The sequence below is a fragment of the Rhinolophus hipposideros genome (assembly GCF_964194185.1).
Source record: "Rhinolophus hipposideros genome assembly, chromosome: 3".
NCBI classification, from domain to species: Eukaryota; Metazoa; Chordata; class Mammalia; order Chiroptera; family Rhinolophidae; genus Rhinolophus; species Rhinolophus hipposideros.
Window position 1 is genome coordinate 75,733,827 of NC_138049.1, and position 12,961 is coordinate 75,746,787.

Here is a 12,961-nt window from a genome sequence, read left to right on the forward strand (position 1 = left end):
TACAACTCCTTGTTTTAACTGCCCCCTATTCAACCTGTCGGTGACAGAGAGATTCCTCCCTAACCCAGGATGATGGGAAGGGCCAATCACACAACACCTGAGACTGGAAAGATGCACTTAACAGCAGTTTCTTAGTCACATATGTGTACAGGCTGGGGGAGGAGAACACCATGCTGACAAGGTCACACAGGGGCTGCATTTGGGAAGAGAGTAAACAGCGAGAGCTGTGAGAGGCAGGCTTTGCAGTGTGGAGAGGATGGGCCACCCCACATGGTCTGGTTCCTACAAGAGGATGTGATTGGTTTGTTTGAATAATTCCACAGGCTGGCAAGGAACTGAAACCTGCTATTCAGCTAGTCTGTTTAACATGGAGGATTATGGAGGATTGTTTGACTAGAGGGACATAATCCACTAGAGTAGAGCCGGGCAGGGAAACTTATGGTAGGCCATAAGTTGAGATTCTCCCAGTTTTACCAGATATCAAGGGAGCACATAATATTGAGTCTAATTTTAGGCCTTGCACCACACATCTTGAGAGCAGCAACTAAATGTATCCATTAAATAAACAACTTATTGAGCTCTTAGTCTGTGCCAGGTGCTGTTCCAAACTCTGGGCCTACAGCAATTGTGGCGGGGTGGGGGGGGGTGGCTGGGAATAAGCTCCCTGTCTTACATGCTAGGGGAAGTCAATAAATAAAAAGGTGAAATACTTAGTATGACAGAGAATAAAAAGGACAATGAGGAAATTTTAAGCAGGGGTTGGGGAAAGGAACTGCAGATCAATGGAGGTGGGAGCACTGTGCTGAAATTTTAAATGTAGTGATGGTGATGCCTCACTAAGATGACATTAGAAATAAAAACTAAAGGAGTGAGCCATGCGAATCTGTGGTGAAAGATCTTGGAGATGGAGAAACCACCAAGTGCCATAGACGTGTGCCTGAATAATGTCCTCATGTTCAAGAAAAGTAATGGTCCAGTATGGCTAGAGTCTGGGCTTGAGGGAGATAGGGTCCCAGAGACACAGAGGTTGGATCAGGAACTGTGCACAGCTTTCTAGCCTTTGGTTTTTACTAAAAGAGTTGGGAATCCATTGATGGGAGATGCACAGAAGAATAACCCATCATTTGACTAGATTTTCCTCTTTCATCTCTCAGAGGACCTAGAGAAGTACTGATAATATAAAGGCTACTCAATGTATTATTGTTGGTTAATTGTAAAGGAGGCAACCCTTTCCTTTATTGCTTCCCACAATTTTCTACCACAATCACAAATAGATGTAGGTGCCTTCTCCTTTAAATATATGCTCTCTGTGGAGAAATAGGCACTCATAAAATTCAGCTCATAAATAATTGAGTTGTTGAAGCAGTACCGATTTCTTCCCTGATCACATCCCCTAAGAGATCTGGGTCTCCCTGCCATAGAAAACATGGTATGGCTAGGAGAAACTAACACTTACATGCAGTGGGGCATATAGTCTTTCCCTGCCCGTGCAAATTCCAAAATTTCCTGCAGCTTTCTATCACAGGCCAGGGAATGTTTGAACTTTAATTCATTCAACATATTTCAACTAGCTTTTCTTTATAAATTTTGTTTACCTGATGGCAGTATGTTTCAAACTGTATAGCAGTTATAAATTTATACTGGAATGGACTCTTAAAACTTTCCTTCCTATGAACAAGTTCCTGTTTAAAAAACAAAACAGAACATGTTATAAATTTTGAGATCAGCAACTTGACTATATATTGTGCAGTTTGACAGAAAGGACTCATAATTTAGTCCAGTCATGCCTAAATATAGATCTGGCACTGACGTAATTACCCTATCTTCATTTCCCCCCACCTTGGTCATAGATTTGATGTTTTCACCATTAGCATTTAGAAAGCGTAGTGTGTAGAATAAAGAGTTGGCTATGGGTATAGAAAACTGGAGGAATCATTTCAGCTGCTATAGGAATGTGTCATTCTGAACCCTGGAGCTGAGTCTGTTTTGTTTTAACGAGGTGTCATCTTCTATATCTTATACTATTTTTGACGTATTAATAGTTATAATGGGAAAGAGTCCCAGGAATGTAGCAAGGAGAAGACGTTGTCTGATAATAAGGCAACGGCTCATATGCAACCTTTGTCACACTCTTCACTCCACACACATCTGAAAATTCACCACAACCACTCCCAACTTTTTCTGCCTAGAAAACAACAACCATCATCAAGATTCAACTCAAGTATGACCTACTCGATGGAGAATTTTCTTCCTCTTCTTTCCTTGTCCCTTCCAGAATTGACCATGCACTCACTGTACCCTAAATACATTTTTGTTACTGTGTATAAGGCACTATGTGCTTACAAGTCTGTTTCTCCTATTAGACTGGAAGCAATTTAAGGACAGGGGCCACAATTCAATCATCATTTCTTCCTGAATACTGAGCCCAGTACCTAGTAAAGTACATAAAAGATTTAAGAAACATTGTTGATGGTTCACTTGTGTCATAGTCACTAAGTACGACACTAGGCATGTGAGAATAAAGCCTAGTATACAGCTTTATTATTTAGGAAAGGCAATTCTTCTTTCTTAGAGGCAGCATTATTACACAACAGAGCCATCACTGGTGGCAGCAGAGTTTAGCATATAAGCATTAGGTAACAAAGCATATATTTAATAGAGATTTTCTCACTTTCTCCCCAGCAGCATCTTCAATGGAAGACCCATTTTCAGTGGCACTAAGGGTTCAGTTGAAATTTGTCTTTGATGCAAACTCTTCCTTTGTGTCAGAGAAACCGCTTTGCTGAGACTTTTAAAATCATGCACATATAACCACTGTTCTTGGGGAAGCCCTGACTAGAAAAACATCCAAATGCCCATAGTCTGGAATAAGATTTACACATACTCTATTCTTTCTTTCTTTCTTTCTTTCCTTCCTTCCTTCTTTCCTTCCTTCCTTCCTTCCTTCCTTCCTTCCTTCCTTCCTTCCTTCCTTCCTTCCTTCCTTCCTTCCTTCCTTCCTAAACAAAGTATTGGTTGTCTTCTTAGCTGGAAGTATGACACTGCTAGGATTATTATGATATTCAATAATGTTTTTTTGCTTCCTGTTATAGGCCCAGAGATGGGGGGTTGAGGCTCTATGTTCTAGGAGAAGAGGGTCTAAGAAAGGAACTATAGATCAGGGTACCAGTTGTGGCAGCTATCAGGGGAAAGAAGAAAGAGAGACCAAAGGGGTTCTCTGGAAGATAGGATATAAACTGACCGTGATCATTTAAAAGGATTTTCCACCCTGTATTATAAATCCCCTCTTATACCCTACAGAGCTTTGTTAATTCTATCAAACATGATGTCTTTGGGTTTGGGGAAGAGAGGGATAGTGGCAGTGGCCTGAAAAAGAATAATGAGATAGTTGGTGGGGCATGGCTTTGGAGCAGTGGTCCCTGGTAAGATGTGACAAACAGAAGGCAGAATAGCTTTAGGCAGCACTGAGACCCTCACAAGGGTCTGAGAAACCCTCACAAGGGACACTCAGAAATGTCTGAGAACAGACTGGACTTCTTCAGTCAGGCAGGCGGAGGACTCAGCTGGTGGTTGTTTGATTAGCCAAAGAAAGAGGGAACCTTGAAAAACTGGAGAATCTAGAAGCCTTGGGGTTACCAAGAGATGTCTTTTCTCAAAAAAAGTTGAAGGTAAGACTACAATTGGTATATGTTGCAATGTCTCTCCTAAGGTGCAAAGGGTTGCCTTAGTGAGGGTTCCATAGCCTTTATGTCTTTACTCCTAGATGTCTTTACTCCTAGACCTAATAAAAAAAAAAAATCCCAGACCAAAAAGGCCTCGGAGGTCCACGGATGTCTCGGGAAAGCCACAAGTTTAGTCAGAGGACATGAGGAGGGACAAGAATTAGATGGAAAAACAGAAGAGTTCCTGAGCGGTGAGAGAATTCCTCAGGATACTCTCCGCGGCTTGAATTAAGAACAGAAGTGATAATGGCAGAAACCTGTAACATGGCACCGGCACTGACCAAGTGTGACAGATGAAAGAACCAATCAGAACGGCCAGAGTGGTGAGCCAGCAGGAAGGTGTGCCTGAGTCCTACAGCCTGAGACAACAGTGGTCTCCAGTCTTCCCTATATATTGGCCCAGATGCCATCACTCTAATCAGAGACGCTGCCTAATAATGAAAAGCATCCTGCCTGTGATGAAGAATTTTTCTGAAAGTGGACTTGCGCATGGCTGGTAAGGAATTCGACTATTTGAGAGGTCTCCTTCCCCCATATGCCCTTTTCCCTCTCCCCGCTTCTTTTCGAGGCTCAAGCCTGAGCTATTTTTCCTCTCCTCCTACTTTTTCAGTATGTTCTGCAGCATGCACTCAGTGTTTTGGAATTCTGTGGGTGGCAAGGGTTTTCTCCTCCATTTCATGTGCTCAGTGATGTGGAAAGAGAAGAAGTATGAACTCTGACACTTTCTTTTTGTGAACATTTTGATGACAGGACAAGTGATAGTCACAAATCTGAAAGCAGGTGGCAGAGGAGATCTGGAAGACACCTTATTTATTACCAGCAGCAGCTCTCCTCTCAGGTCATTCCCAAATGCTGGCATGGGCCCAACAGTTCAATTTGGAGAGACTCCTATTTTATTCAAGCCCCAAATGGAATAAGCTATGCAATGGTTCATTGCAGAAATACCCATTCTCTCCCTTCTCTAAGCCTTAGGTCTGTCCCTCTTGCACCCTAGTCATCTTTGCTATTTCTCTCTTTCATTAAATTCCTTTGAAGTGGGGGATTATTTTTTTCTGTCTTTGAAAATTCCTTCTGGCAAGTGGATTTCAGAACCACAAGTGCTTTAAACTTTTCCCTCCTCTTTTGAATTAATACTGTACTCCACCTTTTTTTTCCTTTCCATTTTTGGGGACCAACTACTGTGTTGTTTTATATTACATTTTCATTTCAGAACTGTTTGAAAATGGAACTCATGCCATGCACATGAATATTTTGCCTCCTCTTAGCTGATTTAATCAGCATGGATACCATTATTCATGCAATTGCATGAATAATTTATTTCACTGTTGTAAAAGTTTAATAAAAGTTTTTTTGTCTTTATCAAATTCCGTTACTCTTTGTTCATTTTATAGCAGCAACATAATCAGAATATAAAGCAGTTCATATCAAAAAGCGATGAATGGTATTGACTACATTAAAATTAGTGTATATTTTATTGCCATTTTATCTGTGATTATATAACATTTTATACATAAAGAAAATATAGTAGCTTCATAGATCTAAGCATGAGCAGCGTTAATCTATCAGTGCCATTTATAGATTATAAAAATTTGGAATCATATAATTACAAACTGAAATGCCCAGACTCATTGGTACTTTGCAATAGAACACATGATTTTTGTCCATTCCTGTGTGTGTGTGTGTGTGTGCGCGCGCCAGCGTATGATCTTCTAACCCACTGTGTAATTCTACATTGTTGATGAATTCCTAATCCAGGATGACTGTTATTTCTTAAATAGAAGCACTAGAAACAAATATTTGTCCACAGTAGACACAGTTAATTTTTCTGTTAAACCTCCAAAGTAGCCACTTTCACAGTGTGAAATTACTCTATAGATTAAAAGTATCTTAATATTTACATGTGTTTCTTAATGCTACCATGAAAGACCATATAAACAAGAGCCTTCAACATTTATAATCTACATGTTAGTAAAGTCATATTATTGTCAAATTGTGGATGCTGAAATTGCAAGCATGCTCTTTTCATGTAGTCGGGTGCTAAATTCTTTTTATTTATTTATTTTTCAATTACAGTTAACATACAATATTATATTACTTTCAGGTATACAACATAGTGGTAAAACATTTGTATACTTTATAAAGGGATGACCCTAATAAGTCTAGCACCCATCTGACACCATATATAGTTATTACAATATTATTGACTATATTCCATGCTGTACTTTACAACTCCATGACTATTTTTATAACTAGCAATTTATGCTTCCTAATCCCTCTCACCTTTTTCACCCATTCTCCCAACTCCCCTCCCTTCTGGTGACCACAATATTTTTCTCTGTATCTATGAGTTTATTTCTGTTTAGTCTGTTCATTTGTTTTCTTTTTTATGTTCCACATATAAGTGAAACATGGTATTCATCTTTCTCTGTCAGACTTATTTCACTTAGCATAGTATCCTCTAGATTTATCCATGTTGTCGTGAATGGTAAGATTTCATTCTTTTATAGCCAAGTAATATTCTATTGTATATATGTACCATATTTTCTTTCTCTGTGAATTTATCAATGGACCCCTAAGTTGCTTCCATATCTTGGCTATTATAAACAATGCTGCAATGAATATAGGGGTGCAGATATATTTTCAAATTCATGTTCTGGATTCTTTTGGATAAATACAAGAAGTAGAAATGCTGGGTCATATGGAAGTTCTATTTTTAATTTTTTGAGTAACCTCCATATTGTTTTCCAAAGTGGTTGTACCAATTTACAATTCCACCAACAGTGCATGAGGGTTCCCTTTTCTCCACATCTGCACCAACACCTGAAAGTTAGAAATTAATTCAAGCTGGCTATGAAGAATCCAAGAAGGCATCTATCCAGTAAAAAGTGAAAGTATGTATGACATAACTACAGAGGAAAAGGGTTCGTCACAGTCCAGAAAATGTTCATTTGCTGACACAGATCTAAAATCTCTTATCTTACATTCTCAGAGCCAGGTTGTGTCTTAGAAATAAGAATTTCAGGAACTTTAGACAGGTAATATACTATGTATACTATGTATCATGTAACATCACCCAGGGGGCCTAGGACAGCACCCAACAATGAAATGGTTAATGTTTCTTCACTCAAATTTATAAATGCCCATTCTGGGTGGATTAATGTCTATAAATACTTTTGTGTTCATTCAGATCAGGTTTCGTTGGCAAATGAGTTCAGATCAGGTCAAGTTTCACTGGAAATTCGACACTTTGGCTTTTTGAGCTTGCAGGTTTTTGCCTACATATCAATCAACATCTAGGAGTGCCTGCTTGGTCTGGGTCCTGTGCTAGATGCTGTGCCTACAGTCAGATATGACAAAGTCCCTTCTTCCAAGGAGCATGCAAGTCTAACTGATGAAACGCTGAAGCATACCAATATTTACATTCTGCACTGAATGCAAAAGAGAAAAAGAGAACATCGATAGGACACTGGGGAATCAGTGAAAACTCTTCAAGTTGTCATCTCTAATCTTATAAGAAATATTTCTCATGAATGAACATATACAAATATTTTAAACACTTCCAGAATTGTCCTTCTATGCTTGCTTTTGGAACCAACCCATACACGCAGCATATAATTCTAAACCTCAAAAGACCTTATGGGTAAAATTGAACTTTTACCAGAGTGTTCCACAGTAAGAAATAATTTTTGAATTTTAATAATTTAAAATCACAATGTTTTATGTCTTGGTCATGTTACACAGTTGTGCATGTGTCTTCTTTTTTTCTGGGACACAGACTGAGGATCAGTGCTTACTTGGGACACTGCTACTCTTAAAAAGTAGGAGGAAAGGAGCAATGGCAGAACGACGCAACGGCTTGCAGTGCATCTGCCCAGAACTAGCACATGACATTGCTATTCAGATTTTATTAGCCAAAGCAAGGCACGTGGTAAAACGTGATATCAGGGAGGCATAATCTTCCCTCCTGGATGGCCCAACTTGTGCCCAATAAGGACCAGGCAGCACATTTTGACATTAATATAATCTACTACATTCGGCTTCCTCATTCTGGGGTTCAGGTCCTTCACTGAGTTACTAGCACAGTCTCTCTCGATGGAACAAGTGGTAAAACCAATTCCCTCAACTAGTGGGAAGGCTGTTCCTATCAAATGAGAAAAGTGTCTCATGTAGAGAAAATGGGATTTTAGCATAACAGAGGTTGATGAATGCACTACAGAGTAAAAGAATTAGGAGCTTAAGAAGATTTCTTGGTAAACACAAAATAATTGGGCCCTTGGCCATGGGCAGAAAGGTCTATCACCATAGGTAACAGGTCAACAACAAAAACAAAACAAAAACAAAGAAAGAGACTATGCGAGCATTTCTGAAATCATATTTTAAACTGTTTCAATAATTTCACTAAAAATTAAAATACTTCTGTATATAACTATGCAAATATCTTATTTAAGAAATGAAACGCGCTATTGGATTAGATGAATGCACTGTGATCATTTAGCAAGATTAAAGTTGGAAAATTGATAAACATATGTGATAACCTAGAAACATTTGTTTCCAATCAGGTGTCCACTGGATAAAGAACAAAAAAATAAAATGCAAGGATGTAAGATAGAGGATTAAGTATTTATTTACAAGATCAGCACAAAATTTGAAGTAATGGCATTTTGTCTGTAGAATATACAATGGTCCCTAAAAGAAAGAGGAGTAGTTTTATAAAAGATAAGAAAACTGGGAAAGATATTGTGTGTTCTTTCTCATGCTCTCTCTCTCATTTCGTCTTCCTATGATTATAGAATTATAAGAAACTGGAGAGGTCCCAGAAAAGAGGCAGAAAAATGATTAATATAATCAAAATGTGTGTGTACATAAAATATTACAATTTATATATATATATATATATGTATACCTATATAGCCAAAAAATATATACACATTTTAAGAGATGTTATCTATGTATTAGTTTTCAAAGTTGAATTAAGTAGCAACGTGTAGTATGACATTCGCTCAAAAAATGGCATTAATCAAATGAATGCTAGCATCATCCATTGTATTACAATTTTAATACAGTTTTTTTCCTGTCTTAAAATGTGTATATATCTTTCAGCACCCTCTGTAAAAATAGTAAATAAAAGTGTGAGGCTATACAAAAGTATTATATTTATGTATTTATGCTTCAGGACAGAATCAAAAGAAATGGAACTTAGTTGAATTAAAAGATTTAGGATCTTGAAGAACTACTAATCATATTTATATGCATTTGGTTATAGTAATTTCCTATAATAATCATTTGAATATTACCTGAAATTAAATAATTTATAATTCAATTTATATGATTGTGATTAAGTTACAAATTTCTGTTTATTAATACACAATGAATAATATCATTTCTGCTCTTGTTTGCAAACATCAAAAATAATTCTGACAAATTAAAGCAGAAAAAGAATTTATTATAAGAATATATAAAATCATGAGACCACTGCTTCCCCTCTAAAAGAAAGAACAAGGAAGATTAAACCATAATTATAAAATTATGGTTTGGGTTTTTTCCACTAGAGAGATGTAGATAAAAAGAAATATAAAAGAATTAAATTGCAGAAATGGAAGAATGCTTCCCAGGTGACAAGAAACCCAAATCCATGGGCACAGAAGGAGGAGGAACACACCCACTATAGACATAGGGAAGGGTTTGTATTCCCTTCTCTGGATTAAGTCCCTGCATCACTTATTGCTCTATGACTCTTGGCATTTATCATACACTATTTCATATGGTACATTTGAGTACATTTTACCTCCAAAATTTAAGAACCTGGAGGGCAGATTTTGTGAGACAATGACTCATAACTGTTTTTCACTGCCTACAGGGCCCAGCATGGTAGATTTAACATGGCAATGGCTCAATAAATATCTATTAGGAGAAACAGATAAGCAATTTCAAGAGGGTGTAGTGAAAATTGTTTATATAAGGGTTGAAACTCCTTTACTTTATTGGTACTAAAATAGTCTTTTACAAGCTTCACTAGGCAAGCACTGTTTTGGTTATCTAGGATTTAGTATGCTGTGCAGCATATCCATCCTGATGATAATTTTTTAAAATTCTATAGACTTTATTTAAATCTCATTCAGTTTGTGAGACTTTAATTTTAAAAAATTAAATAAGCAGCCATTCAATAGAAAGGGATTGCCGAGATACCACTTAATAAACAAATAAAATGTGTCTTACTTTGCTTTAATGAAAAAAAATCTCATTACCTAAATACAGCTTGTATTCAGTTGTAAACACTTATGAGCTGGTTATCTAGAAATAACTTTAATGAATATAACGCAAATTTTTGCACTTCCCTGATATACATGAATCAGAGCTATAGAAAGTCATATATCTTTGAGATAAAAAGACTTTAAAAAAAAAATTGCTGGGAAATGGTTGTGGGATGGCAGCCTTGCATTAGGTTAGACAAAAATAGCTACAGTAATAGATAAACCACCAAATTTCAGTGGTGGAACACAAGTTTATTTCTCACTCATCTAACAGTCCAATGTGGATATTTCTAGTCTAGCCTAGGGTGTCAGCCTCCTTCCACCTTGCGACTCTTCAACTTAAGGGGTTATCTGGATACCAAAAAGAGAACCAAAAAAACTACAATTATATATATAAATATATATACATATATATATACAAGAAGCGTAGTACAGCATTAGGAATAGAAACAGTGGAAATGTAATGGCTGTATGCGATGTCAGGGGTAGTAATGGGGGGAGGGGGGTTATCACTGTGTGAGGGATATAAATGATAAATGTCTAATTATTACATTGTTTTATATACCTGAAATTAATAAAAAAAAACAAGAGAACAAAAAAGACTATAAAGCCATCAAATCCAATCTTAATAGAAAATGAACAATCACTTCTTTTGTTTCCTTACCTATTAAGCAATAAACTAACAGCTGGACATTAATTACCAGGGCTCTAAAATTAAAGATTTTGGATAAATGAAAAATTATTAGTGGATATTACTGGCATCATAGTTCATGAGTTACTCTTTATTCATATGCATATAATTGCCTTTGCTTCTTTGCCTTGATGAAAATTTATAGCTCTACTAAGTAACCAATTTTATTTATCTTCTGTCATTTTCAAAAGCAGAACTAAGATTCTTTATTGAAATTACTTTTACATTGTATTCTATGCAAATACTTCCTTTCTGCTGAATTAAAAATCTGATTTATTTGAATAATTCCATTTAAACTCAGTTTTCAAAATGTAGTGTAGCCCATGAAAAAAGTAAATTAAATTCACTGTGTCTTATAATGACTCCATCACAGTCCTTATTACAACACCGTCATATATATAAATGAATAATGAAGTCCTATCGTTTAAAGCAGGGGCGTCTGCAAACTTTATTTTAATAAAATGCCAGGTAGCAAATATTTTCTGACTTTGCTGATCATATTGTCTCTTTTGTAACTACTCAACTCTGTTGTTACAGAGAGAAAGCTCTCTATACAATACATAAGTTAATGGGTGTGGCTGTGTTCCAAGAAGACTTTATTTATAGAAATGACAGTGAGCCAGGTATGGACCATGAACCATATAGTTGCAAACTCCTGATTTAAAGAAACAGAAAAATTGTGACACAAAAACAGGCAGGAATGTAATCGGAACTGGTAGATATGAAAAAGAAAAAAACAGAAATCTTGAAATAAAAAATATGGTAATTGATATAGAACAATGGTCAAAAAAAGAATATATAATTTTTAAAAAATTATACAGTAAAGACCATTAAGATTCTTGTTGAATTTGAGTAGAAGACAAAATATTACATGCATTTTAGACTTTATTAGGAAAATAAGTATAATTAAGTGTGTTTTAAACATATTTAAGAATAACCATTAACATGAGAAGAATATATTTTAGAGTTTGCAACCCAGCAGACGGGGAGAAAAGGTAGAGAGTTAATAGGGCCACATACAAACATCCTATTGTATCTAGACACATGATAGTATTGCATCTCTTTGCCCATTTGAATTCACATGTGACCAAATAACTTCTTTTGGTCAATGAAATGGAGGTGGAAGTGGCCTGTGTTACTTGTAGATGGCAATTTTAGAGTCAAGTAGGTGTTTGACATATTCTCTTTCCTCTGCCTCTCTTATAGAAGCATGTCTTGAGAAAGCCTGCCTCAGTTTGGGTTTCTGAGTGACTAAATAAGTCACTTCACAATGATCATGTAGAATGAGTGAGAAATAACCTTGATTTGAAGCCACCAAAATTTTGGGTCTGTTATTCCAGTATCACAAGCTTTTTCTGACTGATAGGCTTTTGCAGTCAAATTGAAACCATGAAAGGGGAAAAATTAAAGGTAAAGAAAAAGGCTAGTAAACAGAAAACAATAAAATAGTAAGATTGAATATATTATAAATCACAATAAAGTTTAAGTAGATTAAACTCGTTTATTGAAAGAAAGATTTGGTAGTTTAAAAATTCCATGCTTCTTAAAAACACACTTTAATACCATACACATACACAGTGCTTTAGTTTACGTTTTCCAAGAAGCTGGGGATTAGACATGTAGGAAATTTGTTGGAGAAAATGCCTGTGAAACGAAAGGGAAAGGTGAGGAAGGGGTGGGAGCCTTCTGTCTATGATGCCGATCTGGACCCTGTGAAGAACAGGGAAAAGGAAGGACCAAGTAGGAAGAGTCTTGGACTGCTGTGCAGTTCCAAGAAATTTTTTAACCTTCTAATCTGTAGTCCTTGAGTCAAAGTCACCTGGTTATCGAGTCCTACATGTCCCAGAAATGGGTCTGCGTTAGCTTTCCCCAATATTCTCAGTCCTCAACTGAGAGTGGGCTATGGCAAGTGTGGTTTCATCCTGAATATGGTGGTGTGTCACAGAGCACCCGGTTAATTATGTTTTCTGATCAGGAGACCAAGACATGCATTTTCATGGCTACTGCAAACAGAAACTTATGTATAAAGTGATGGGAAATTCCTATCAAGCAAAACGTAAACAACAGAAAGCAGCATAAGATGTTGATATCAGATAAAATAAAGGCTAAAAGCATTTAAAGGTATAAAGAAAGAAACTAAAATAGTAATGAAAGGAACCCATGAGGGGTTTGCCTCGTATCAACTTAGCTAAACTGGAACTAGGCTTCCCAGAATTTCCTTCCCTAGATGTTTCCAGTTTAGGGTTGGCCTCAATAGAAATTTGCATGAAATTTGGAGGGCAGAAGTTAAGTAGTAG

The 12,961-nt window shown here is 36.6% G+C and overlaps 1 protein-coding gene across 1 annotated transcript in view; it reads left to right on the forward strand.

Moving 5' to 3' along the window:
* Nucleotides 1-7,557: 7,557 nt before the first annotated feature.
* Nucleotides 7,558-12,961, forward strand: part of LOC308494351 (uncharacterized protein) — a gene marked incomplete at its 5' end in the record, with an annotated part of 40,516 nt that continues 35,112 nt past the window's right edge. Inside the window, one exon of the mRNA XM_081042087.1 lies at nucleotides 7,558-7,650. Within this exon, the coding sequence (XP_080898213.1) occupies nucleotides 7,558-7,650 (93 nt within the window). The remainder of the gene's footprint in view (nucleotides 7,651-12,961) is intronic.